A 27,999-nucleotide genomic window follows, 5' to 3' on the forward strand; every position below is an offset into this window, starting at 1 on the left:
CTTAATGTGAATCTAGAGAAGCTCCTTTCAGCATTAGCAGGGCTTTTTCCCCCCAGCCAGAACTCACTGGAACTCAGTTCCAGCACCTCAGCTGGGCGCCATTTCCATTATATGAGAACAAGGGAGGTGTTCATGGTGAGTTCTGACACCTCTTTTTCTAGAAAGATAGCACTGAACATTAGTATCAGCTCCCATATCTCACACAACCCTCTTACCCCCACACCCCCCAACACCCCACCTTCTGAACCCCTTCACCAGTGGTTCTATTCATCTTGAGGGCAGCAACTCAGTCCAGCCAGTCATTGTCAGACACAACCCATTTTGTGTTGGATCAAGCCTGTCCGTGACAGCGCCTCCCCCTCCCCCTCCCCCCTTAAAGCAGCAGGGTTGAGGAAAACAGCTGAATAAGAAGGCTTTAACAGGGAGGGAGTCTGCTTTCTTGACATCCCCCATAGAAACAGAAAGGACTGGGAAGCCACTTCAGCAAGACAAAAGCAGCAGCCTCCTCTCTGAATTTTTTTTAAAGGGCTGTAGCTCAGTGCCAGAGCATGTGCTTTGCATGCAGAAGGTCCCAGGTTCAATCCCCAATGACATCTCCAGGTGACGGCTGGGGAAAGTTCCCTGCCTGGGGCAATGAAGAGTTGCTGCCAGTCAGTGTAGACAGTACTGAGCTAGATGGATCAATGGTCCAACTCAGTAGAAGGCAGCTTACTAAGATGCAGCTGTTATTTCCAAGTATTCTCAATCACTTTCATAGGGAAAGCTGTTCAGTGTCACAACTGAGGGTCTGGAAACCAAGCCGTTTGAGAAACAGTTGGGCATGTTTAGCCCAGATAAGAGGAGGATGAGAGGAGGTATGATCAGGAGATATCAGGGAGCCACCTTCAAATATCTAAAGGGCTTTCCCATGAAAGTGGGAGCAAACTTGTTTTCTCCAGCTCTGGAGGGTAGGACCCGAACCAATGGATTCAAGTTATGAGGAGATTCCGACTAAACATCAGGAGGAACTTTCTGACAATAAGAGCCATTCTGCAGTAGAACAGACTCCCATGAGAGGCGCTGGACTCTCCTTCCTTGGAGGTTTTTAAGTGGAGGTTAGCTGGCCATCTGCCATGGATGCTTTGGTTGAAATTCCTGCATTGCAGGGGGTGGACCTCAGGGTCCTTTCCAGCTGTTCTATGATTCTGTGACCCTGGCATCAGATTCCTTGTCCTCAGGGATATGAGGGTGAGGACTCCAAAGCAGAAGGGAAAGGACAGAGGAGACCAAGAAGCATGTCTGCCAGACAACCTACTAATGCCTGTGCCCCAGCCTGAAGATATAATGGTGCCATCCTTGGGCTTAAAAGACCTCGTCACAGAGGCCCCAGTGAGACCAGAGTCTCCCCTGCTCTGTTGGCAGCACCAAGACTGATGGGGTGTGCTGTGGCCCTTTAACTCAAAAGGCACCGCTCACTGTGAGAAGAACTAGCAGCAGGGAGGGAGATGATGCTGTTCTATCTCAGTTTGATGCTTGCTGGAGCAACATCTTCTCATAGCCTGAGCTGGTGGGGCAGAAGGCTGTGAGCCCATACAGTAGGTAGAGCCACAGTCCAGAACCAATGAGAGGTGGAGCCAATTAATTATGATGCCCCGCCCCATCCATCTCCTTGCTGAGTTCTACAAGGGCAACAGGAGGAGGAAGCCAACAGCCAAGTCTACCCCTTGGGCTGGTTGTAGGCAAGAAGGCAGCGCAGTGACAGTGGGCATTGACTGGTGTGGGAGTGCCCCAATTGCCTAACAGACCAGCCTCCACTGCTTGCGCTTATCCACACTGTGCAACTGAAGCACTCTTACCACTTTTAACAGTTGTGGCTCCCCTTCCCCCAAAGGATCCTGGGAACTGTAGTGGTGCTTTGTTATTTTAATAACTCTGTGAGTATATTACCCTTGCCTGAGAATCAGCCCATGCCTTGAGATGTTCAGGACTCTTGTTCTGGGCATTTTGTAAGTAATTGTAAGCATTTTCATGCAGGCACAGTGACTGGTGCATTCTGAGTAGCATATTGCACACTCGTTTGGTGCTATATAGCTGTGACCTTCAAAAGTAGCAGCTGTCTAATTTCCTTGGCTTGATTACAGATCATACAGGAGTGAGGGATTTGGCTGATCAAAAACAAGCTTTAGGGCCAACTGCCGCCAAATATGAATTGTTTGGATGGATTAGGTTAATACACCCACACCCTAGATTCTGAATGTGTGGTTTCTCAAGACAAGTATCCATATCTCATATATATATAGCTGGTTGTTGAAATTTTAAGCAGCAATGGTAAACTCCCACTTCTAACTGCAACAATAAAAGTGTGTCACTTCTGTCCTGTTTTGGAAAAGAAATGGCTTCCCATCAGGAGTAAACAACTCCTGTTTTACCCCTGTTCTGAAAACGGAGGGCAGTAACTATGGCTATACCCCCATATGTTGGGTGGTGGAGGGAACATGTATATTTTCAAAAGGAATCACTAGCCAAATATTTCTGCAGGTAAACTCTTAATCATGCATTTTGGGGTGGTTGGATGGTTTGTTTTTATTTTGTTTTGCACCATCTCTTTCATGCCCTGCAGGGGAAAAACAGCAGATGAGTGACTTGCAGGCTTTCCCAGCAATAATTTAACACCAAACTACCCCTTTGCCAAGTGCAAACTCTACAGCAGTAGCAGCAGCAGCAGGGGTCAAATCCAGCAACAGCAGTAAGCGCATCTGATGGTAATCTGCTAGTGCAAACACACCATTACTTAGAGAACTATTATTTTCAGAAAAAAACAGACAAGTGTGCATTTTAGAATCCTGCATGTTGAGTTGAAAATGTGGTCTCCCCTCCCCATTTCCTTTTCTTTTTAAATTTTAAACCAAACGGCACACTGGGTTCCCCCTTTGGTGAAGAAGGGACCCCTATATTGCCCCGATCCCAAGTGATCCGTGCTGAACGCTGGCTGCCCCGTATCATTAGAGGGGAAAACAGTCCTGTTCCTGTGAATACCAGAAAGAAACGGTGTGTCATGGAAGTTTTGTCCTGGGGCCTGTGCATTTTCAAAACTGAGTCTCTTCCCCTCCTCCTCCCCACCCCTGCCACTGCTTAAAATATTTCATATGGATTGTATCTCAGAGTAGACTCATTGCAATTAATGGACATTGTGACCAATTTCATATATGTTAATAAAAACAATTGGTCCATCAGGCCCAGGACTTACTCTGACCAACAGCAGCTCCTAAAAGTTACATTCAGAGGTCTTTGCCATCACAATAAGCACCCAGACCACAGACTGCACGCAAAAGGTTCTGTGTTCAAAGCATGTGTTTCCCTAGTAAGTTACAGCTCTGCCCCTAAATTAAATTATTTTCAATATGGGCATGGCTAGTTTAGGTACATTAATTCCATTGGGTCTACTCCGAGTTAGTTGGATACAACTGTTTCTCGCTACCCTGAAGACCCTCCCAAAGGAAAGAGGGTTGGATATGGAGAAGGAAGTAAAGAATCCAGAGTAAAACATCACCCAGATCACTTCCTGCTATCCTTGCTTGGTACTCTGTTTTCTTTCTAGAAAGGTGTGGGGAACCTTTGGCCCTCCAGCTGTTGCTGAACTACAACTCCCATCAACCCTAGCTACTGGCCATGCTTGTTGGGGCTGATGGAAGCTGCAGTTCAGCAACATCTGGAGGGTCAAAGGTTCCCCACGCCTGATCCTAGAAGCTGTGAGCCACGGCTTCCCGTTCTGGAGCTAAAATTCTTGCTTCTGGAAGGGAAGGCAGACAATTCGCAGCAATTGCACAGGTCACAGAATCCCCATCTAAGCTAGGGAGGATTACTTGGGGGGGGGGGGCTCAAACCAGATTTTTCCCTCCATGACATAGAAAAATACAATTCCCCCCAAGCAAATGTTGCTTCCACACTAGTTGCTTTCAGTGCTGCTGGTGCATTTCTTTCCCACACTGTGCAGAAAGTAAAATTAAACTGGTGGTTCTGCACAGCACTTAATATTACACTAAATAGATCAGCAATGCCACTCCCCATTGCTAAGAACCTTCTGTAATGCTTGTTCAGAAGAAAGACTCATTAAACAAAGATCCCCGCAACTGTTAATTAAAAGCTTACTGCTGGCAGGTTCAGCCCATTATATTACTTTTTCTTGAATACAGTTCTCCTGCATTGCCAATTTCTGTTCCTGTGAGCAGGGAGGCTTTAAAGACTGATTGCCTCTCATTATTTTCTTATCATTTTTATGTAGAAAAATAGTACTGTCTATTTTGCTCTATACAAATAAAAAGGGGCTAAAATGGGAGGCAATGCATACTTAAAGCACCTCTGTTCACAGGATCAGAAACTGACAATATTCGGCAGTGAAGGGACTGCTAATATCCCTCCATTGAACTAAACAGAAAGCAATAAAGTGGGGTGAATCTGTACACAGGAAGTTTGTAATTTAAGAGGAGGAGCCCTGAAACGTCTTTTTAAAGATAAAGGGACCCCTGACCAATAGGTCCAGTCGTGGACGACTCTGGGGTTGCGGCGCTCATCTCACTTTATTGGCCGAGGGAGCAGGCGTACAGCTTCCAGCTCATGTGGCCAGCATGACTAAGCTGCTTCTGGCGAACCAGAGCAGTGCGCGGAAACACCCGCTGGAGCTGTACCTAGGAGGGACCGAGCAACGGGAGCTCACTCCGTCGCAGGGATTTGAGCCGACGACCTTTTGACTGGCAAACTCTAGACTCTGTGGTTTAACCCACAGTGCCACCCACGTCCCTGAAAAGTCTTTTTTACAAGCCCTAAAATTACCAAAAAAATAGAGACCCCCCCACCCCACTACAGATCAGATTTGAAAAAGATGCACAGAGGGTTGTCTCTAACTGTGTTCTACTAAGAGTAGACCCATTGAAATGTTAGTAGCACTGACATCGGAGGCAACACAGGAATGCAATTTGTAAGAACTGAGTAAACATAGGGTGATAATTTTAGGGGGAAAGAAGGGCTAGTGTGGAAGCAACTAGAGTCCCTGCACTACTAACAGCAGCAGGCAGGTGGAAATTAAGCAGGTGCAGTTTCCTTCACCGCCTCTCTGTCCCAAGAGAATCTCTGCTGGTGTAGTTTTAGTTTGTTTCAAAAGCAAGGGGGGAAAGATGGCAACCTCCTTTAGCAACTGGTTGCGATACAAGCTCAATGATTCATTTTCATTCCAGAACAAAACATCTCCCCCCCCCCCGCTCACTCTAATATCTAGTAAGAAAAAAGGAGCCTTCTTTGCTTGCTTGCTTTCTTATCCCCCCCGCCCCGCCCCGCTTACCCGCTTTTTAAAAAAATGCAGCTTAAGGCAAAGGTTTGGCAATGCAAAGTAAAATCTACATAAGGCCGCGTGACTTGTGTTTGCAATTTGGAACATCATCTCTGTAAGAACAAAAAATCCACCCACCCACCCATCATCATCATCATCATCATCATCCAGGGAGAGGAGAAATAAACAAATTGTTGTTTTCTTTTCTACTCTGTTGCATCTGCATCCACTCCCCTTCCCAATTAAATAAAATTAATTTTCTCTCTTCCTCCTCCCATCTCAAAAATAAAACCTCCCTCATTTAATATATATATTAAAAAAAACCTTTTCGTTTTTTCTCTCTCTCAGGTGATCCAAGCTAAGTTAATGAGATTGAACTTGAAAACAACAACTGAAGGAAGGAAAAAAGCAACTTTTACAAAGCTGGAAATCAAGTGTGTGGACATTGATTTGTTCGCTCCCTTAGAAATTCGATGTCTGGTGACAAACGTACACACACACCCCGTCATGCTCTTGAGGGGAGCGTCCTTCCTGTTGAGCGTCTCTAGCACAGTGAGACCCGTTCCGACGGGAAAAGGTAGAATGGTTGCATTATTATTATTATTTCTCTTTTCTGTCAAATGAGTTTTAAAAGTGCATCTGGTTGGTTTTTTTTGCTTAAATATGTTTTCTTAAATATGAAGCGGTTTTTTTCCTCCTCCTCCTCCTCCTCTCTCTGCCCCCACCCCTCCCAATCCACCCCGTGAGGCTGGACACACTTAGAGAGAGAGGGGGTCTCATTACCGATGCTTTGGAGGTATCACCACTAGAGGGCGCCCGTCCTTAGGCCTCCACATGAGTACCTGGGCGTCGTTGGCATTGGGTTTCACGAGGGCACTAGGTGGTATTGGCTCGTTCTTGCTTAGGATCTGTGGCTGCTCCTGGGCATGGGGCTCCTTCAGCTTGGCACGGTGCCCCAAAGGTTTGCTGGGGGTCACATCGATGCCCAGCTTCATCCGCCACCGGATTGTCTGAAGGATGACCATCTCGTTGGTGGCTGTGTTGGTGGCAACCAGCCAAGTAGTAAAGCTCTGATCCCTGTGGATGCTTGTGAGCTTGGCCACGTTGCTGTCACTCACTGGGACAGCCCAGGTGACACTTGGGTAGAAGTTATCGTTCATGCTGACGCTGAACTTCCCTTCCTTCTTAGTGGGCCCCACGATGGTACAGGTCTCTGTGGTGTTCCCATACCAGGGGTAATTGACCCCATCCGAGTCGCTGATCGCTTGGATCTTGCCCTCGAGGAGATCTGGGAGTTCCCAGCTTGACCTGCATTTGAGAGGGAAAGGAAAGGAGAAGATGAGCGTTGTTTCTCCTGCAGGGAAGACTTGCGAATCTTGTATAGTGGTACCTCAGGTTACAGACGCTTCAGGTTACAGACTCCGCTAACCCAGAAGTAGTACCTTGGGGTAAGAACTTTGCTTCAGGATGAGAACAGAAATCGCGCGGCAGCAGTGGGAGGCCCCATTAGCTAAAGTGGTACCTCAGGTTAAGAACAGTTTCAGGTTAAGAATGGACCTCCAGAAGTTCTTAACCTGATGTACCACTGTATTCCAGTCTGTAGCACTTCAGCATTTTATCAATTAATGGGCTGCAATAATTGATTTCTAAAATTTATTTATTAATTAAGATTTATTTAATCCCACCCTACGCACAGAGCGGCACACCCTTCTGTGTCCTCCTTCCAGGCAAGCAAGAAGCTTTTATCCAGAGTTCAAGGGCACATTCCAGCCAGGCAAAAGCATGCAAAGCAGGGCCAGTGAGCCAAGTGGCCTGGGGAGAGTCTTCAGGGGCCATATAGAGAGGCCTGCAGGCCCACATTTGGGCCTTGGGACTGAGGTACCTGGGAGAATGGGGTTCAAATCCTCCCTCAGCTATGAAGCTCACTGGGTGACCTTTGGCCAGCCACTGTCTCTCAGCCTAACCTACCTCACAGGGTTGTTTTGAGGATTAAATGGGGGGGGGTGAGGGGAGAACCATGCACAGTATCTTGTTCCTTGAAAGAATAGGTGGAATCTAAGTGCCATAAATAAATAAATAAATAAATAAATAAATAAATAAATAGCCAGCCAGCCAGCCAGCAAACCAACGGTACTCCAGTAAAATTTGCTGTGATTCCTCAGCCACTTTTGCCTTAGGATATGCCTACCAATGAGTTGTGGTCTTCAAAAGGTAGTCCAGAAAGTTCCCACCCCCTCAGAGCCATAGCTAAGTGATCTTGCGCCCCTGACAGAACTGTCCTGATTGCGCCCCCTAGCCACGGACAAATGAGCTCTTCTTTCTGCCTATCCTCCAACCCACCCCCCTTTACCCATTCAATTCACCCTCTATTAAAAACCTTTCCTTATGAGGCAATAATCAATATTTTTATTTATAGACGTATCTATGGACATATTTTTAGCCGATTTTGTGCCCCCCCAACACCTGCACCCCTGGCAGCGGCCCACCACACCACCCCCTAGCTATGGCCCTGCCCCCCCCCCGCCGCCGCCATAGCCCCTGCCGCAAAATCCCGAGTGTTGCTGTTTCTCTGCTCCCACAGAAGGCCATGTCTTGTCAAACCACAAATGTCCTGTAAGAAGGAGCCTGACCATCTCATTCTCAGGATGCACAAAAGATTAACTGAGCACAGGCTCTCTTGACAGAGGAAAAGGGGCTATGGGGCAATTCTTAGCATATGGGAAGCTGACGTCTGGGGTTACCACAGGACTGAGAAGAGCCTGGAGGATTTTTTGGTGGGGTGGGGGGAAATACTCATCCAACTTTCTCCAGTGGGGGGTGAATCAGAGATCACAGTAAGAAAGCAGATGTCTGCTCTCTGTCACATCGTGTGTGCCCATCTGTCTGTCTCAAAATCCCCAGTGACAGACCCCTTTGGGGACAGGATTATTATTATTATTATTATTATTATTATTATTATTATTATTATTAATCTGGTTTGGTTTTATTTATTTTCAGGCAGAAATTAAGGCCTAGGAAGGGCAGGGGATTATCTCCCCAATCCATCACCGGCCAAGTTCAGCAGGTAGGCAAGCCACCTGACTGGCCCATTACCTGGCATTGCAATGATATCAGGTGACCTTTGGAAGCCCTTTCCAAAGTGTTACCTTGGGCACGGGGCTTTGCAGATAAGCTGGTGGGCGGTGCATTGCCACCCTTTCAACTTTTTACTTGGACTGCAGTTGGCAAAGGCAGATCTAGGGTAGCATGACCAGTGTGGTTGCACTGGGTGTGGAGCATCTGGGGCGCTGCAACTGCAATATCCAACAGGGTGCCGCATATTGGCGTTGCACAGGGCACCACTGAAATTTGAGACGTCAAGGTCCGCCACTGCACCTGGCGTTTTACATAGGACAGAAGGGCATGGGCTTGGGTGGAATAGGCTACAGGGCCAAATGGGTGGACATGGAGGTTTCCGAAGCCCTGCAATAGATATTACAGAAGCACTGCAAGGTGGACAGCAGCGATAGGGAACCTCAGCTATGACCATCCAGATGTTTTTGGCCTCCAACTCCTGGAAGCCAGCATGGTAGCAAATGGCCAGGGACGATTGGAGTTGGAGTTCAGCAATAACAAGGACCCCACAGGTTCCCCATTGCTGGCACTGAGGGCTGTTTTGGGCCTTGGCCCTTCTTTATTGGGGAAAGGATTAGGGTGCTCAACTTAAAGAAAAATAAAAAACAACAGTGGGGATTCCTGGAGGAATGCAGGAAGGAGGAAAAAGAAGTCTCCTAAATCTTATTTTAATTACTTGGTTTATTAGAAACATTTATACTCCACCTCTCTGCCTGGTGCTGTCAAAAGAGGCCTGCGGAACAGGCTGAGGCTTATCACTCTGAGCCAGTATGGCAAATCACCCACCTCCCACCCCCATTGTGTGTGATTTTCGCAATGAAAGAGGGGAAACGAGTGCGCGGCAGAGCGCTGTTTAGGAAACCGAAGGGAAGGGGAGGCGTAAAAAGCAGATGGTACGAGGCTGACAGGAAACGTTCTGGCACATGCATCTATGGGGAGGAAACTTGCACAACCCCCCGGGGCCCTCGCTCGCCTTGCACGTGGCTAATACTGGCATTCGCAAGCAATTAAATCCGCCTACAAATTTCAGCAGGAGGAAGGGAATGGGGCTTCATTGCCCTTTTTATGGCTGACAAGAAAGTCCACTGCATACACACACAGAGTCCATCCCATACCCCTTGCCAGCTGTTGTCCTTGACTCAGTCTCACCTGAGGGTGGCTGCAGCTCAGTGGCGGAGCATCTGCTGTGCATGCAGAAGGTCCCAGGTTCGAATCATGGGAACTGGAGCCTTGTTGACACTTAGATGAAGGACAACAATTCAGTAGCAGAATATCTGCTTTGCATGCAGAAGATCACAGGTTTAATCCCGATTGGCATATCTTGGTAAGGTTTGGAAAGGCTCCCATTTGAGATTCTGGAGAGTCACTGCTGGTCAGGATAGACAATTCTGAACTAAATGGACCATTGGCCTCAGTATAAGGCAATTTCCTGTGTTTCCTATGACCTTATCTCTTTCAAACCAGCTATTATATTCACCAGTGGCCGATTTGCAAGAGAGCATGGCCATAGTTCAGTGGGAAAAACCTACCCTTTGCAAGCAAAAGTTCCCAGGTTCATTCCATCCCCACCAAATCCAGTTAAAAGGAGCAGGAAGCAAGATCCCTCTCTGTCTGACACCCTGGACAACCAGTCAACGTATGGCCACATCCACACCATATATTTTAAACAGTATCATACCACTTTAAATTGTCATGGCTTCCCCACAAGAATTCTGGGAGCTGTAGTTTGTTAAGGGGGCTCAGAGTTGTCTAACAACCAATCCCTCTTCACAGGGAACTCTGGGTGTGGTGGAAACTGGTGTCCTCTGGATGTTGCTGGCCAACAACTCCCATCATGCCTTGCCATTGACAACGCTGGACTAACGGGAGCCCAACAGAATCAGAGGGCACCAGGTTAGGGAAGGCTGTAAGACTACAACTCCCATTATCCCCAATCTGCTGCCTGGAGTCGATAGGAGTTTTGAGTTCAACAATGTCTTAGAGGGGACCAGGTTTGGGGAGGCTAATATGAGCAATATTAGGGTCAGAGGGACAAATCAGCTAAGACAGAATGGAGCAGGGTTTAATCAATACCCACATTCATGCCTGACCCTTTGCTTCCACATTAAATGTGGTGCTTTGAGTCCCTTTTTCAACTGGGGCACCTTGGTTGTCTGGCATACAAATAGGTATGAGAAGAGGGTGGCAATTGATGGGGTGGCGGTTCAGATGTTGTAACAGCACAGAAAGCTCTGCATAAAGTAGTGGGGGGTGATTATATTTTCCTATGAAGATTTTAAGGGGAAGGTGCATCCACAGAGCTTTCTCCCACATAAAAAGTTGCACGTTTCCCAACTGTCTGTTACCTTCCTTCCCCGTCTCCCTGCTTTCTGCTTTCCAATGCATTTTGCATGCTTAAAAAATAAAGATGGCTGCAAAAGTGATTTAGTAATAATAATAATAATAATCCTGTTTTACAGCCTTCTAAATCCTAGGCTAATCATAATCCTAATTTTCTTTCTAGACACTGAGTGGTTTTTCCCCCTCCAGGGTTTGTTTAACTTGAATAGAGGCAACAGAATTTTGTCTGGTTGAAGATTGGCCATCAACACAATGCCATATAGAGGATACAGGCAAGATTGTAAAATTCGTGGTTTTGAGTCCAAGGGTCTAGTAAAGGTAAAGGGACCCCTAACCATTAGGTCTAGTTGTGGCCGACTCTGGGGTTGCGGCGCTCATCTCGCTTTATTGGCCGAGGGAGCCGGTGTACAGCTTCAGGGTCATGTGGCCAGCATGACTAAGCCGCTTCTGGCAAACCAGAGCAGCACACAGAAACGCCGTTTACCTTCCCACCAGAGCAGTACCTATTTATCTACTTGCACTTTGACGTGCTTTGGAACTGCTAGGTTGGCAGAAGCTGGGACCGAACAACGGGAGCTCACCCCGTCGCGGGGATTCGAACCGCCGACCTTCTGATCAGCAAGTCCTAGGCTCTGTGGTTTAACCCACAGCGCCACCCGCATCCCGTGTACTTAATCTAGATCTCTCTAAATTCCTGGATCTAGAAAGTGTTAGAATTTAATGAAGGCTTGAGGTGTTAAAACTGGTTGCAAGACCTCTCAAATCCCTGGATGCAGCAAATGTTAAAAGCTAATGAAGCCAGGCTAGCTTCCTATGTTGAGGTGAGTGACTGAGTTCTGGGCCATTAAGAGAACAAAGGATAATGGGCTTTTGTGAGACAGATAAAGCCAGAGTTTACAGCAGAGAGGTTTGAGTTAGCTGTTATGTGAGCTAGAAGCTGGAGGCGGTAATGTGACCTAGAAGTAAAGCAGCAAGCTGGAACGCCACAGAGGCAGAGCACAATGTTGGATGCCTGTCTAAATGCAAGGCTGGGGCTATGGGAGAAACAAAACCCTTTTGGGGTGTTGATACTGTGAACCCCTCCATCAAAGGCTCAGTTTGCATATACAGTGGTACCTCAGGTTACAGACGCTTCAGGTTACAGATGCTTCAGGTTACAGACTTGGCTAACCCAGAAGTAGTACCTCGGGTTAAGAACTTTACCTCAGGATGAGAACAGAAATCGCGCGGCAGCGGCGGGAGGCCCCATTAGCTAAAGTGGTACCTCAGGTTAAGAACAGTTTCAAGTTAAGAACGGACCTCCAGAACGAATTAAGTTCTTAACCAGAGGTACCACAATATGTGTAAATAAACTGTATATTATAAAAACACCACAGTCTCTGCTGTGCCCCGTTCCCAAAAGGGGACACAGACCCTGAGTAAGTACTTGGAACCCCTGGAATCTTGCATCGCTCATAGAGATTGGGGTGTTGGCCAATAATACCTCATCTGTGGATGGAGCCGGGGGTGGGTGGGAGGTTTTATTAAACCCATACGCTTATCTGCTAAGCTCCGTCCTTGAAGCATCAGAATCCACCAGCCCCTACCACTGCCTCCCCAAAGAAACCAATAGGCCTCATGTCTATCAAGCATCTGTGCTACAGTGTCTACCATGGTTCTCTATGGGGAGATATTAAAGATGCTGGGGTGATGGTGGTGGTCATTCATTCATTCAGTTTGGTTAAAATCAACTATAAGCTGTGAACAAAGGGCAAAGGCAGATGGAAAGGGCTGGCTCAGCTTTGTAGCAATCCATAGACTAAGTCCAGCCCCAAAGATTGTGGGGCGGGGGCAGAGGGAGAAAAAAGTATGGCAGCCATCTCTCATGTAGAACTATGCAAGCTTTCTGAGTTACACAGAACCCTTCAGCAAAGCTATTAATGGAGGAAACCTAGATGAAATCCGCAATCTTATTCCTTTCCAATCACATCTCTCTCGCACAAGGGACAACAGGGAGTCTGCTGTTTTTAAGAGGATTGCAGATTTAGTGTTTGCGGCATTGAGAACATACAAGCACCAAATCCATCCCTGGCATTTCTGCCATTCTGAAATGTAATCTCTCAGATGGGGAAGGTTTTGTGCTTAAGGAAACACAACAGAGAACACAGGAGGGTGGGGGCGGGGAATCTCCATGCAATTTTGTTCTTCACAATCCCTTTGGCCCTATTATTCTACAAATGTACTTGCCATTTTGCTTAAAATGATCTCCTGTCGCTTTTCAAATAGCAACCTTTAAAACCAGAGACTTGTCTAATCTGGCCAGAGTTCACCTCTGCTTCATACTACAAAGAGACCAAGCGGGTAGTATAAAAGCGCAGATTTTCCTGTGCCAGACATCAGCCCCACAGTTTGCCTTACTGCACTTCATAGTGGGTGGAGCAGGGCAGAGAGGCTGTGAACCAAATAGACACAAGCTCTTGGGCAGACAGAATGCAACACCCCCCCCTTAAAAAGCCATTCAAGAGATTTAATAGAAATGGGATTAAGATACAGACAGGGTTCTGTTTAAGCCATGAATTCTATTTTAGATTTGCCCTGAAATGAGTGGAATACTTGCAGGTCTCCTGAGCATTTTGGGGGGGGGGTATTTGGCCTTGCTACTGCACAACCATCACCAGCCCCTGCATGCCTGGGATTTAGAAGTAAAGAGTAGGGTTGGTCCTAAGTGCCTTGGACTAAAACTCACCAGGGTGGGAGCTCTAGAAATCTGTTTGTAAAGAGCTTCAGCATGCATATAGGGTCACAAGCTTAGGGCCACATGTGGCCCCAAGGTTTCAGATTTCCTAGTGCTGCTTTAGAAACTAACGCTTCCCTTTCAGCCGTCTGCTAAGATGGGAAAGGTGAGCAGGGTAATTGTGAGCACTTAGACACACACACCCTCAGAAGCTGGCAGAATTTTTGCCAACACACTGAAGAATGGAGGTTATAAGTAGGACGTTTCTTCTCCTGTTTTACTTTCTGCTTCAACCTGCTGTTTCCGTTCAGGTTCAGAATGCTGCAGACACGGTTTGAATATATATATTTTAAATCTTAGGAAGGAGAATAAGTGTGTGGTGGGGGAGAGAAATCACTTGATAGGAAGCAATAAGATCTGCCATTTGGTCACATGGTGACCAACGAACGACCCATCGCCCATCTGTCTAGTGCCAAGGGTGAAATGCAATTGCAGTAGTTCATTCAATCTCCAGCATCTTAATGTATTTTAAAGTACACTTTACCCTAGTATATGCACGTTTGTATAAATTACTTGGCTGGAGAACTGCACTGGGGGGGGGGGAATCAAGAGCATACTGAACTTTGATGCATGGCCATGTTTCAGTACGTGCGTTCTTTGGGAAGTGTGATTTAGGTAGGTTCTCCTTTAAATGCAGACTGAATCAAATTTACGCCCCAATCTAACCTCTGGATGAACACAGAAAGCTGCAAGATAATTGGACCATCTAGACAGCGTACTGTCCACACCACAGCCTTCCACAACTGGGGGGCTCCAAATGTTTTGGACTACAATTCCCATCCACCCCAGGCAACATTGCCTATAGTCAGGGGTAGGGATGTGCATGAAGTTTGTATTTTTTGAATTGCTTACAAAATATGTAATTCGCTAGGCTATTTCATGCCTTCATCAAAGCAAGCACACATCAAGCGAGATTCTGTGAGTGTTCATAGGATTACAATGTCGTGAATTTTTTGGGAATAGTTTCTTTTTTTGGAGTAGGGGATGCTTTTCGTAAGTATCCTGCTAAGTTAGCTCCACTTTTCACAAGTAATCTCATTAACACATATATTGTACTCCTGTAGTACAATTATGTAAACCAAAGTGCGCTATTGATTGCGTGGCCAGAATCCAGGTGATGAAACATACACCAAAGTTTCCGAAAACAATTACAAAATCTTAACATGGGCAAAGAGCGCAGGGATGAAGGAGAAACAAAATTACGGCTCTTCCCCTCACAACATTGAGGTCTGCCAGGCTGGAGCAATTTGAAGTACTTATGTTAAAGTCATAGATCAGAGATGGGGAGAGCCACATTCACTCATGGTCAGCCTTCCTGGGGCCACATGTCATTGGTAAGTGACGCCAGAGGTTCCAGGCAGACAGGAGCACCTATAGGTGAGGGTGTGAATTGGGAAAAGTCCCAAGGGCCAGATAGGCTTTCGGGGCCTCATTTGGTCCCTGCACTCTTGCCATTTATAGTTTTTATAGTTTAAAGGGAGATACCCTGAAGAACCACCAGCACACATACAAGCTTGCTCCGGTTCTTATAATCAATCTCTATTAGATTTGGGACAGGGCCTTTTGGTGGTGGCCCCTGTTCCTGTGGATCTACCTCTCAAAGAAGGAATGTAAATCTGGTCCCTTCTTTTTAGCTTTTAAACTGACCTTAAAAGCTCTTATATTTCAACATGGCGCCATGGGTCAATGAGTCTGGCTATTAACCATAAGGTTGATGGTTTGACTCTACCCAGGGATGGCTGTGGGCAGGATTCCTGCCTTGAGGGGGTTGGAGTAGATGACCCTCAGGGTCCCTTCCAACTCTACAAACCTATGATTCTATGATCATGCTTTTATGATGTGAACAGGGCAAATATGCTGCTTTAGCTAATCCTCTCCTTTTAGTTTTGGGTATGGATTGATCCTACAAGATTTTAGTTCTAAAACTTTTATACTGTATTAGTCACTTTGGGGAAGACTTTCCCCTGAGAAATGGCACATGCATAGTGAACGGATAAGCAGCATTCATCCAAAGTGCATTTAAATATTTTGCTTTGTTGTACTACAAAGCATATCAAATACAAATAATTGGGGCAGGCAGCTGTAAAAGGGGAAGGGGGAAAGACGTATTATAAAGAGATTGAACTATCATATACAGATGGTATCCAAACACATTCCAGAAGGAAAGGGAAGGAATCCAAATGACACCCAATTTCACACACCTGTCTCACAATTTTATATAATTATATTTTTATATTACCTTTGACTCTTATTAAAACCTCCCAAACCTTATGCAACCATCCATCCAGCAAGGAATATCTCCTGTATTTAGAGTGCTAAGTAGCAGCCAATATTGTAGCTGTTTCTAGGTCATGAACCTACCCTCCTTCAGAAGGAACTTTGAACCAACTCTGAACCTTTCAGAAGAAACAGCTCAGGTGAGCCTACGAGTGGGAAAATCTGAGCATTGCAGTTTCTCATTGTTTAAAATCGTATGTTCAGTTTGCTGTGTTACCATATGACCTTGTCATTTATTTTATTTTATTAAAAAAACAGTTTTCACAAAAAAGTCAGCATTTTCGTGTTCACTTTGCCTTAAAGGTAAAGGGACCCCTGACCATTAGGTCCAGTCGTGACCGACTCTGGGGTTGCGGCGCTCATCTCGCTTTATTGGCCGAGGGAGCCGGCGTACAGCTTCCGGGTCATGTGGCCAGCATGACTAAGCTGCTTCTGGCAAACCAGAGCAGCGCATGGAAACGCCGTTTACCTTCCCGCCGGAGCCAGTATTTATCTACTTGCACTTTGATGTGCTTTCAAACTGCTAGGTTGGCAGGAGCAGGGACCGAGCAACGGGAGCTCACCCCGTCAAGGGGATTCGAACTGCTGACCTTCTGATCGGCAAGTTCTAGGCTCAGTGGTTTAACCCACAGCGCTTACACTTTTACAATTAGCCGCCCTAACCAGTGCTGCTTTTCATGGCGAGGTACCAGAACTCACCATGAACACCTCCCTTTTTCTCTTAGAATGGCAATGGCACCCACCTGAGAGGTGCAGGAACTGAGTTCCAGTGAGTTCCTGCTGGAAAAAAGCCCTGAGCCTGTCCAGATACATAGATGTTCACCTGTTTTAATCTCTTTTACTGCTAATTTTATTTTTAAATGTTTTAAACTTCTTTTTTTACAAGCAGTCTTGTAAACTGCTTAAAGGTTTGACCACAATCCAGTGGTATATAAATTTTGTTAACGAACGAACGAACATTATTATTATGTACTTATTTTTCTTGTTAAATTTACTTCCTGCCCTTTCCCCAAAAGGAACCCAGGGTGGCAAACATACAACACTGTTAAAACATAATTTCTTAAAAATAACTGCAATACATGTGCAGACTTGGGAAAAAGCTCAGCTTTAAAAGGCTTGTTGGAAAGAAGGAAGGAAGGTCTTAAGTAGGCGCTGAAAAGGCAACAGAGACAACAACCTGTCTAATATTTAAAGGGAGGGAATTCGAAAGGGTATTTGCCACCACAGTATAAGGCCCTAATCCTACATTGTGAGGAATGGATCTTCTAATAAGAGGGTAACTGCCAGGGCTTTTTTTTTCAAAAAGAAAACGAGGTGCTGGAACTAAAGTTGTTGATTGTTGAGACTTTTTTAGGGGGAGCAACCAGCCCCAAGCACCACAGAGGTGCCGGAACTCGTTTCTGGTGAGTTCCACCTGGGGGGGTGGAATCTAGTGGAGGATTCCATTATTTAACTAGTCAGGCAAGTTTCTTGGCAAGTTAATAGCCCCCAGAACTGTCATCAGTCTCCTTTCCACAACTGGCTGGCAGTGGGAAAGATAACAGCAACGTAGAGTGTGTGTGAATTGAGTGAGAAGCAGGCAGAAGCCAGAGAAGGGGAGCCATACTTGATTCCAATATTTCAGCTTGATTCCAAGGCTGTGACTAATGGAGAAGCAAGACCCTTCTGGTCCACTGTGAGAAACTTAAGGGCCAGCTCACGAAATGGCAGCACACCAGGATGTGGGCTGCAGTACACTCTGGATCACTGGGGATACTTCCCCAGCGATGGCATATACACACCCAAAACAGAAAGCATCTGAATGATCTGGGCTGGCACAGCAGCTGAAAGACTGAGGGCCTCATGAGCCCTTCAGATTAGCTGGATGTAAACTCCCCAACTGAGCCCAGCCAATAGGGCTAATGGTCAAGGGTGAGCAGTGTTCTGCCTCCACTGTCAGGGCAACATGCCTCTCTGTATACCAGTTTCTGGAGATCGTAAGCAGGCAGAGTGCTGTTGGACTCAAGTCCTACTTGCTGGCTGGCTTCCCATTAAGGCATTCTGGTTGGTGCTGGATTAGATGGGCCTTTGGCCTGATTCAGCAGCCAGCCTCTTCTTAAGTTAATTCAATGAAATGAAATAAACGAAAAACTTAACCAGGCAGGGCTGCTCTTATGATGAATGAAAGACAGGATATAAACAGGATCAATGCATCAACATGAATAGCAGAAGGGGAATAAGTATAAACAGGCCCTTTTGGCTGTTTGAGGACTAGAAACTCTGTGTGTGGATTTGCAAGGCTGTTTTAGGACAAAGTAGCTTTTTTACAACTTGATTCCTTCTCTCCTCTTTCTGTTTATCTAGCTTACTCACTTCTACAGCGGTTTCCCTTCTTTCAGTCCTCTTTTTTGGGGAAAGCAAGTGAGTGGCTCTCTCTTATTAATGTGACATTTCCATCTATCCTCTCACCCACACACAATGCTCAGCCCCCAAGATTTGGCCAGTGTCAGAGCGGTCAGCCCTGCAGCCATCTGCTCCCTCTATAGTTTACGCTTGCCAAGTCCCTGTCATCCCTTTTCTGCCTGTGGGGTGCACATTCTTTTACTGCAATAATAATTTTAAAAAGCACATCCCCAGAGCTGCCCACCTCAACATGCTGCTGAAGGAATTCCTTGCTGTGTCCTGCATAAGAGTTTCCCCCACCCCTGGGTCCTTTTTATTGTGCAAATCATTACTATTTGAGCTCTGCTTAGTATCGGGGTGGTTATATGTGATGATGTTTTCAATACTGTTTTGTTTTCTCATGCAAAGAGATGGAGGGGGTCTAACAATTTCAGTTCTCCGTGTTTCTCACTTTTCCAATCTTCCGTTTTCCACATTTGTGCAGCAATATGCAATTTAAAAAAAATCCTAATGGAAATTGGATGGCATTTCCATGCAGATTTCTCCTAATAAACACACTTTGGTATGCAGTTCTGACTAATGCACATGTTTGCAAGCAATTTCCACCTAATATAATGAATGCTATGTATGTGTATAGTTTTATATTCTATCAATGTTTATTTTTTAATGTTTTTTTCCTGTGTTTTTATCGGTTCCTATTTTTATCTGTGAGCCGCTTTGAGTCCCATCGGGAAAAATGCAGTGTATAATAATAATAATAATAATAATGTATGCTATATTATTCACTATTTGGGGAACTGCATCACAAAATCTGGGTAAGTGTGAAATTGGAAGGATGGCTGTGTTTCGGTTCTGATATTATTTTGGAAAGTGTGGATTTGAGAGATTGGCTTTCACTGCCGACTGAGTGGAATCTCTCCCCCGCCCATAGTGCCTGAAAATGAACACAGGAAGTTGCCTTATACTGATGTTTTCTTTATGACACTTTGCACACAGGGGTGGAAAGTGCAGGAAGAGAGAGGGCTCGTGTGCTCTGGTCTCGCTTGAGGGTTTCCCACTGGCATCTGGGTGGCCACTGTGAGAAGAGGATGGTGGACTAGATGGGCCATTGGAATGACCCAGCAGCCAGGCTCTTCCTATGTTCTCATGGCAAGAGGGAGCAGTCAGAATTATTTTCAGTACAGCCTTTAAAGACAAGCCTACCATTAGGTGGAACAAGGCAAGCACCTAAAACACACTGCCGTGGGCAGTGGGGAAGAGGGAGACCTCTTCTGGAAACCCCAACTATTCTTTGTGGGAGGACAGAGCTATATTTCCTTCCCTGCACACCCCATATGCTAGCTTGCTCTCCTGAGCTGCAACCAAAGTTGTAGCCCTTCAACTGCCCATCCAGTTGGCTCCTGTGCATGGAGAGGCAATGTTAGGGTGCAATTTTGACAGACGGCACACTGGCTTGGGTTAGCCTTGCTTAGGGCCTCTTTTGCATTGTGGCTGCTCTCCCCTCAAACTTCCTCAGGGCTATTTCAGGCAGCCCTCCCCATTGGCTTCCTGTTTTAAGGGAGAAGCAGAGTTGGGGGAGTGGCTGAGGGGGGAAACCACATGCCTCTCAAGTCCTTATGATCTGAACCTACTTTTTAAAGCCGCCTTTCTCCTCCTGGCTTAGTGGTGGCGAGTCTCAGGCCCAGGGGGGTCAAGTGTAGCCCTTCAAACCTCTCCATAGTCACTTTTATTCCATACGTGTAAGAAGATTAAAAAGAGCCTGGTGGATCCGGCCCACACTGCCTCCTGAGGAGGCAGATTTCATAAATGTAATTCTTTACACAATGCACAATTACTTTTCTGTCCTAATCTTCCAACATTCAGCCTCCCTTATGTCCCTGAGTTTTAGTGTAATGAGAATAGGGAGAAGAACTTTACTCTACCCACTATTTATACATCTCTATCATGCCATCTCTTAACCTGTCTTTTCTCTAAACTAAAAAGCCCCAAATGTTGTGACCTTTCTCCACAGGGGAGCTGATCCACTGCCTGCATCATTTTGGTTGCCACCTTAACTTTCATGGCTCCTTAACTTAACTTTCATGGTTTCACTTTACAGTCCTCCATCATCTCCTGAGACAGATGGGTGCCAACAATAGTTTGCTGTGGGTTATTAGGAGTTTCCCTCACAGAGATAGAATTCTCAGCACATGACTGCTAAAAGGGGTAAGAGTACTGTAAATGCATGATGGGGACATGGCCCACTCAGCTTTCAGGACTCTCCTCAAGCCACACCCCCTTCGCTTGCCATGCCCCCTTCCTCCAGACTAGGGAAGGTAAAGCCACAGGTGCCTCTGTTCTAACTACACTCACATGGAAGTGGTGGGCAGGGCCAGAACAAAAATGGGAGCAGCAAAGAAGATTTGAATTTGACAACTGCACAGTGGGCTGGCTTCTACACAAACTCACCCACCCTTCTGTCCTCCATTCAAGCAACCAAGAGCCATAATAATTTTCAAGGACACATCCCAGCAAGGCCAAAAAAACACCCAGGGAGGATGTGAAATAAGGACAGTGAGGGCCAACAGGTTACATTTGGTTTCCCAACCCTTGGCTGGAGGTAAAAAATAAAAAATAAAAATAGGAGGGTAAATGAGATCCTGCTGTACAGTGGTTCCTCGGGTTACATATGCTTCAGGTTACATACGCTTCAGGTTACAGACTCCACTAACCCAGAAATAGTGCTTCAGGTTAAGAACTTTGCTTCAGGATGAGAACAGAAATTGTGCTTCAGCGGCGTGGCAGCAGCAGGAGGCCCCATTAGCTAAAGTGGTGCTTCAGGTTAAGAACAGTTTCAGGTTAAGAACGGACCTCCGGAATGAATTAAGTACTTAACCCGAGGTATCACTGTATTTGATGTTTGGAGAAATTATAATTTGTGGCAGACCTGTGGCTGTAGAATGCCCTCACCTAAGAGATATGTGGGGCTCTAAAAATATTTTATGCATGACTGCTTTTAAGTGAGGGTGTGTAAGAGTCAAAGGCCACAATTTTTTCTGGGATGCGAAATGTTCTGCTGTTGCTGCTATTATTATTGATAATACAGTGGTGCCTCGCAAGACGAAATTAATTCGTTCTGCGAGTTTTTTCGTCTTGCGAATTTTTCGTCTTGCGAAGCATGGTCAAGTCGCAACTGCACCTCTTCAAGCGGTTTTAAGAAAAAGGAAACAAACTTGCAAGACGTTTTCGTCTTGCGAAGCAAGCCCATAGGGAAATTCATCTTGCGAAGCAACTCAAAAAACGAAAAACTCTTTCGTCTTGCGAGTTTTTCGTCTTCCGAGGCATTCGTCTTGCGAGGTACCACTGTAGTGTGTTGTTTGGTACTTTATACAGCTTTAACTGGTTTGTTTTTTTTATGTTGTCAGGCTGCCCTGCAGGAGAGGGGCTATTCTGAAAGATGAGGCAGCGTATTAATAATTTAATTTAAATATAAATATAAATTTAATTTCAATATAAAAAGCACCTCAAGAGCATGGTGCATTTGTAGCTAGACTGATGGAAGCTTTTTCCATCTGAGGGCCACACACTCCTTCTAAGGGCCCTATACCATTAGCTACTCTCCAGCCACTCAGAAGCCAGAGATTTGCATATGCCTCCATCCAGGGAAGCAAAAGGCATGGTAGTTCAAGGGCATAGTCCAGTCAGGCCAAAAGTGCCCAAGGAGCACCCCAAATCACCCAGGACCCAGGGAGGGAGTGTTGCCTGGGAAATAATCCCGAGGACCAAACAGAGACACCTGGAGGTGTCCCCCATTTGCATTCAATATTGACTTTATTTAAAACAAACAAACCTGCTTTACTTGCAGATTGTACCATGATCCTTACTGGACTGAAGCAAATATTTCAGATTTTAAAGACTCAGAGGATGGAGGTCAGATTTCTAAGAAATATAACTGTTTAAATTTATGAAGGGCCTTAATTTCCTATTTAGATATCTGGGCAAGGAGGTACCTAAGCTCCGTCTCAGGACTGCTGTGAGAATGAATGGGGGTTGCCTGCCCTAAATCTTAACAAACACGGAATATCCTTTTAAGAGTTGCTTGTGCCCTGGGCATAATGAGATTCCTGTGCTACAGAGACTCCCCACTTCTTTGGGGGTGGGAGAGGGGGTGGAATACGGATGCATACATGGAAAGTTAAAAAGAGACCCTCTCAGAGAGTAGAGCAGGCTCTGAGTCTGAGGAAGAGGCCCCTGGCGACTTCCTCTGCTGCTCCCCTGTGTGAGAACAGATAAGGAAACTCGCTACAAGCAGAAGGCCGCCTTTTCCTGTACTGAAAGACCCAAAGGTTTCCTTGGACAGCCGTGCCAGTGAACTGGCAATTAGGGATGAGTGAATCCGCCCATTTCGGTTTCTCTCACTTTTCCCAATTCTTAAATTAAGTTTTTCACATCCCCTTGTGATTAAAAAGACCCTCATGAAAATTAATAAGCGTTTCAGAGTACGTTTCTCCAAACATTCACATTTTTGCTATGCAATCTTGCCTAAGGGGCAGTTTTTGCAAACCCATTTCCCCTTAACACAATGTATTTTCAATACAATGTTTTCACTAATAAAGGTGTTTTTATGCACACTTTAACCCTGTTGTATGCGTTTTTTGTACCCATTACTTGGTTGGAACAGTTCACTGCAAAATCTGGAGAAGTATAAAGTTCAAAGAATGTTTCAGGAAGTGCTAATTAGTGTAAGTTCCCCCTTCAAATGTGAACAGAATCTGATTTCTGTCCCATCCCTACTGGTGATGCAGGAAGCCAATTTTCCCTTAAACTCACTGCCAGGTTGTTGCAGTGGCCATGACAGGAAGGGATCAAAACACAGGCCATTTAAATTATAGCCACTCAGCTAATATACACCTACAAATGTGGCCTGCAGCAAAAGGTGGCAGTGGGGAGTGGTCCTGTTCAGGCTTCCAGCCAACCATGCCCTTTCTTAGGGTACTCCATTCCATTCCCGCTTCCTCTCCCAGAGCAGATATTCTTCTGTGCCACCACTAAGAATTCTTGGTTCTATTTGGGCTATTTGAGGAAGACATTAGGACATTTCACCATAAATATTTGCTATGCATTTGCAAAACTTTAGTTCCCCTCCTTGAGCATGCTGATATTATCCCTCATGTTTCTCAGCATGTCCAATTTTGGCTACAGTCCCACCGGTACTCACCAGCTGAGTTTGCTATTAGAAGAAGCCAGTTTAAAGAATTCAATTCCTCCCCCCAACATTCCATCACACCCCAGCAGGACCAAAAAGCAGGACCTATACAGATTGGGACTGACCCTTAACGGAAAGGGGAAGACACTTTTAGCCCCATTCACTGACACCCTCCAGCCAAAATTGCTTTTTCTTACATAAGTGAACGAGACGGGACAGCTGGGAGGTGGAATGTGTTGGAAGGAGCCATAGATCAATAGTGATAGGGCAAGTGCTTTGCAAGCAGACAGTCCCAGATTTGATCCTTGGCATCTCCTGCTAAACAAATCCCAGAGCAGGTGAGGAGAAAGACCTGGGAGCCTGGAGAGTCAGGGACAGCCAGAGCAGGCATGCAGTCATTCTGTGACCTGGTATCAAGGCAGGTTCCAGTGACTTTATGAAGAGAAATGAAGCACTGGATTTAGAGGGAGGGTGATAATAAGGGACAAACCTGCCCTACAAAACAGGATGCCACCAGTGACAGGAGGATAGGTAACGTAGAAAGCTACTTTATACCAAGTCAGAACCTTCATTCCTCTAGCTCCATATTGTCTACACCAGGGGTCAGCAAACTTTTTCAGCAGGGGGCCAGTCCACTGTCCCTCAGACCTTGTGGGGGGCTGGACTATATTTTGAAAAATAATAATGAATTCCGATGCCCCACAAATAACCCAGAGATGCATTCTAAATAAAAGCACACATTCTACTCATGTAAAGGTAAAGGTACCCCTGACCATTAGGTCCAGTCGTGGCCGACTCTGGGGTTGCGGCGCTCATCTCGCTTTGTTGGCCGAGGGAGCTGGCATACAGCTTCCGGGTCATGTGGCCAGCATGACTAAGCCGCTTCTGGCGAACCAGAGCAGTGCACGGAAACACCGTTTACCTTCCTGCCAGAGCGGTACCTATTTATCTACTTGAACTTGACGTGCTTTCGAACTGCTAGGTTGGCAGGAGCAGGGACCAAGCAAGGGGAGCTCACCCAGTCATGGGGATTCGAACCGCCGACCTTCTGATCGGCAAGTCCTAGGCTCTGTGGTTTAACCCACAGCGCCACCCATAAAAACATGCTAATTCCCGGACCGTCCACGGGCCACATTTAGAAGGCGACTGGTCCGGATCTGGCCCCTGGGCCTTAGTTTGCCTACCCATGCTCTAGAATGTCAGGCAAGGGATAGCCCAAGCCCTCCCTGGAGAAGTCAGGGATCAAACCAGGGACACCTGCATGCAAAGCGGGTGCTCTAATACTGAGCTATGACCATCATCCTAAAACACAGCAGGGAGCTGTATATTGAGTCACACCATAGGTCCATCTAGCTCAGTACTTTTACAAGGCTCTCTGGGGTTTTAAGTAGAGAGACTTATCCCAGTCCTACTTGCAGATGCTGGGGAATGAACCTGGGACCTTCTGCCTGAGAAGTAGGTGTTCTGCCACTGAGCCATCATCCCTTATCCAATTGTACAGCAGGTTGCACCCCTTGGCAAAAATCCTTGCAGGGTACAAGTCCCTTCCCCCCCATCCCCAGGCACCATAACAAGTTAAATCTAATACACGCAGCCGATACTGTACCACTCACATTCCGTGTTCCCCGTAGTGATTGTAGAACTCCATGTGACTACAGGCCTGGATCCAGCCGACGATCCAGGTCTCTTTCCTGGGGAGAGGAGGCACCAACACCTGAGCAGAAGCCCGGAAGTGCGGGGTCCGGTATCTCAGAACCACACTGGACGACTCATCAATGTTGGTAGGGACGGGGTCGATGGAGGCCTTAACTTCAATGACAGTAATACTCTCCCGAAAACCTTTTGATTTGCAGCTAATGCTCTGAATACAGCCCATGGCCCACAACACCAGCACGATTTCCAAAAGGCGCCAACAATCCTCATCTGTTATCTCAAAACCGATATCCATAGGATAGAAGAGTCATCGTGGGAAAAGTTTTGCTATATATACACATATAGATATAAATTTGAATCCCACTATTTGTTGAAGTAACAGGTTTTGCAGCGCTTTCTTTGTAAGTGGGGCCTTTTGGGTATGTAAACTTCTGTGCAATGGCAGACAAAAGTCTGATAAATACTATTTTGGATAAGCAAGGAAAACTGTATATAAAAGAGATGCAGGTTCAGCAAATAAATATATCTTGGTTTTGTTTGATTTCCCTTCAGCCTTCCTTTCTTCGAATGCAGTTGGTTATTTACTCTTGTATTGCACTCTTGGCCTTTTATTCCCTTTTTATAGATTTCTTTGGATTAAAAAAAAAATCCTTTTAAAGCAGAATGCTGATGGTCTATATGAATAATAAATCCATCCCTTTTGGTCTGTCTCTTCAGCTTCTCATAGACAACGTGGAGTTTTCACTTCACTTCCTGACATCCAGTTATTCCCAACTTCCCCTTAGTAAAAACAAAAAGGGAAAAAAGACTTTAAACACACACATACACACAAAACACCACAATAAGGAAAAGACCAACAGTAAGTTTTAACAAATAACGAACTTTTCTACCCCTCCTCCCCCATGCTGGCTTCTGAAAAAACAGGTTTCGCTGATTTTTATAAGAAAAGCAACCCACAATAAATAGCTCAAAAAATAATAAAACACAAGTTTTACTAACATATCAAATTTGCCCTGTTTTGCATTTAAAAAGAAAAATCCATGAAGGAGGAGAAGAAAAGGGAAATGGGTGCACTCAATGAGTTTCTCTTCCCAGTTAAGAGAAAACATCAAACTAAAAAAGAAGTCTATGAATTAAAGTATCCAATTTATCGTGGCAGCCGTTTGAAGGCTGGAACCTCGTTCTGTCACATTTATGACTTCATGCACCTGATGAAAAGGCACCTCTGGAAGAAAGGGGATGGCAGCGCGCTGTAACAATGCAGTCCTAACCATGGCAACTTGAAAGCAAGTCTCACTGACTTCCACGTATGTGGTTATACGACAGCAGCCTAAAGCTGCAATCCTCCACTTACCTGGGAGTAAGTCCCACTGAATTCAATAGTGCTCACTCCTGAGAATACAATGGTTAGGACTTAGGATTGCATGGCAATCCTGGATAACACAGTGTTCTTTTTCACTGCAGCAAACAAGTTCCTCATTTCTAAACAAGAAATCTTAGCTACAACTCAGCCAAGAACAAGCCAGTTAAGAGTCCTTAGGGTAGCTGAAAGGAACAGGCTTAATGGGTGCTCAGCACCAGGAACTATTCCCTTCTAGTTCATCCCTTACGTTGATACACACATACACACACCATCCTTCTTTCGCTTCCTTTTCAGAATGCTCTGCTGGGCAGTAAAGCAAAAATAATTAAGAAATAAAATGAAACACCAAGGCAGCTAATTCAGAAACTCTCTGTCACAATCACAGACACTATAGTACCTTGTTAAGTCACTTCTAAATATAAAATATATGGGCCCTAGCCAGCAGCCAAACACTTTAAAAAAGTTTTACTAGATTTCAACAGAAGCACGTGCTTCAATTGTCTCCCTTTTTTGAAATCGAGGAGGAATTGTTATAAATGCTCAAAAGTGGCTTGGATTGTGTCGAAAACACAATCGGTAAGTTGAGTCCTGGCTCTCCTGGAAATAAAAACTTATTTATTTTCTAAGCCTCTAAAAACATCCGCGATGCCTTACTTTTCGAAACGCCCCACCAAGAGGGGAAGGAAGATGAATTTGAGTCTCTTAATAGATATATATCTATATACATATATTTTAAAAAGACCAAAAAGAGGGGGGAAACTTTTGCGTAAAGTTTTGTCTCCTGATGCTGAGAGGGTCTGGTCTGGCGCTAGCGGCGGAGGCTGCTCCTGATTGCTGCTGCTGCTGCTGCTGCTACTGCCGCTCCCCGCAGCTGGATGGAGGAGCCCAACCCGGCAGCCCCTCGGTACCGTCCAAGCCCCGTTGCGCATGAATCGCGCCTTTAGTGACCCAACCGCACCTCATAATCGCTTTCCGTGACATCTCCAATGACACCCACCTGAGCGATACAGAGGGGTGAGAGAGGAGGAGGAGGAGGAGGAGGGAGGGAGGGGGAACCACCTGCAAAGCTTAGCCATGCATGGGTTGCCCCCCTCCTCCTTCCCCCCTCCTCCAATGCCGACCCCCCCCCTTCCTCTCCTCTCTGTGCAATCTTGCAGCCGACGATCACACTGCTGCTGCTGCTGCTGCTGTGGCCGCCGCCGCCGCTCTCGTCTCCTCCCTCTCCTCGCCCGCAGCCGTGTCCTCAGATCTTCTCTGCAGCCTTGCGCCTTCCTCTTCCTCCTCCACCTTTTCCTCCCTCTCTTTCCTTGCGGGCCACCGCCGGTCACCCGAAGAGAGTCGTTTTGCAAGACATGCCCAGGAAAAGGAGGGAGACCCTCGCCCGCAGTCGCGTCGTGTGCGCGGGTGCAGGCAGGCACAGAAAGGGTAGATCAGCCAAGGTGGCGCAAAAGGAGACTCTCAAGGCAAGGCAGGGAATGTTTCAGATGCTCCTCGCCCGGGTCTGTCATCCCGAAGCTTCCTATTCCCGCCCCCAGCGAACGTTGGAACGCTCTGCAAAGCGCTGAGGATTTATTGCAATGGGGGTATAGAGTTAATTTATTTTACGTTAT

At 46.0% G+C, this 27,999-nt stretch overlaps 1 protein-coding gene across 5 annotated transcripts; it reads right to left on the reverse strand.

The window, feature by feature from the left end:
- Positions 1–51: 51 nt before the first annotated feature.
- On the reverse strand, positions 52–27,999 carry FAM78A (family with sequence similarity 78 member A). Of its 5 annotated transcripts, none has more exons than XM_053373592.1 (4): positions 27,044–27,247; positions 24,987–25,806; positions 6,086–6,610; positions 52–2,593 (listed from the first exon to the last, which is right to left on the reverse strand). In XM_053373592.1, the coding sequence occupies exons 2-4, from the start codon at positions 25,319–25,321 to the stop codon at positions 2,587–2,589; spliced, it is 867 nt and encodes a 288-aa protein (XP_053229567.1). In that variant the 5' UTR covers positions 25,322–25,806; positions 27,044–27,247; the 3' UTR covers positions 52–2,586. The 5 variants fall into 5 exon arrangements, with proteins under 5 accessions (XP_053229567.1, XP_053229564.1, XP_053229565.1 ...); XM_053373589.1 differs by lacking the exons at positions 52–2,593; positions 27,044–27,247 and adding exons at positions 2,809–3,005; positions 27,387–27,999; XM_053373590.1 differs by lacking the exons at positions 52–2,593; positions 27,044–27,247 and adding exons at positions 2,809–3,005; positions 27,348–27,369.

This window comes from Podarcis raffonei, chromosome Z, assembly GCF_027172205.1.
Source record: "Podarcis raffonei isolate rPodRaf1 chromosome Z, rPodRaf1.pri, whole genome shotgun sequence".
Classification (NCBI taxonomy): domain Eukaryota; kingdom Metazoa; phylum Chordata; class Lepidosauria; order Squamata; family Lacertidae; genus Podarcis; species Podarcis raffonei.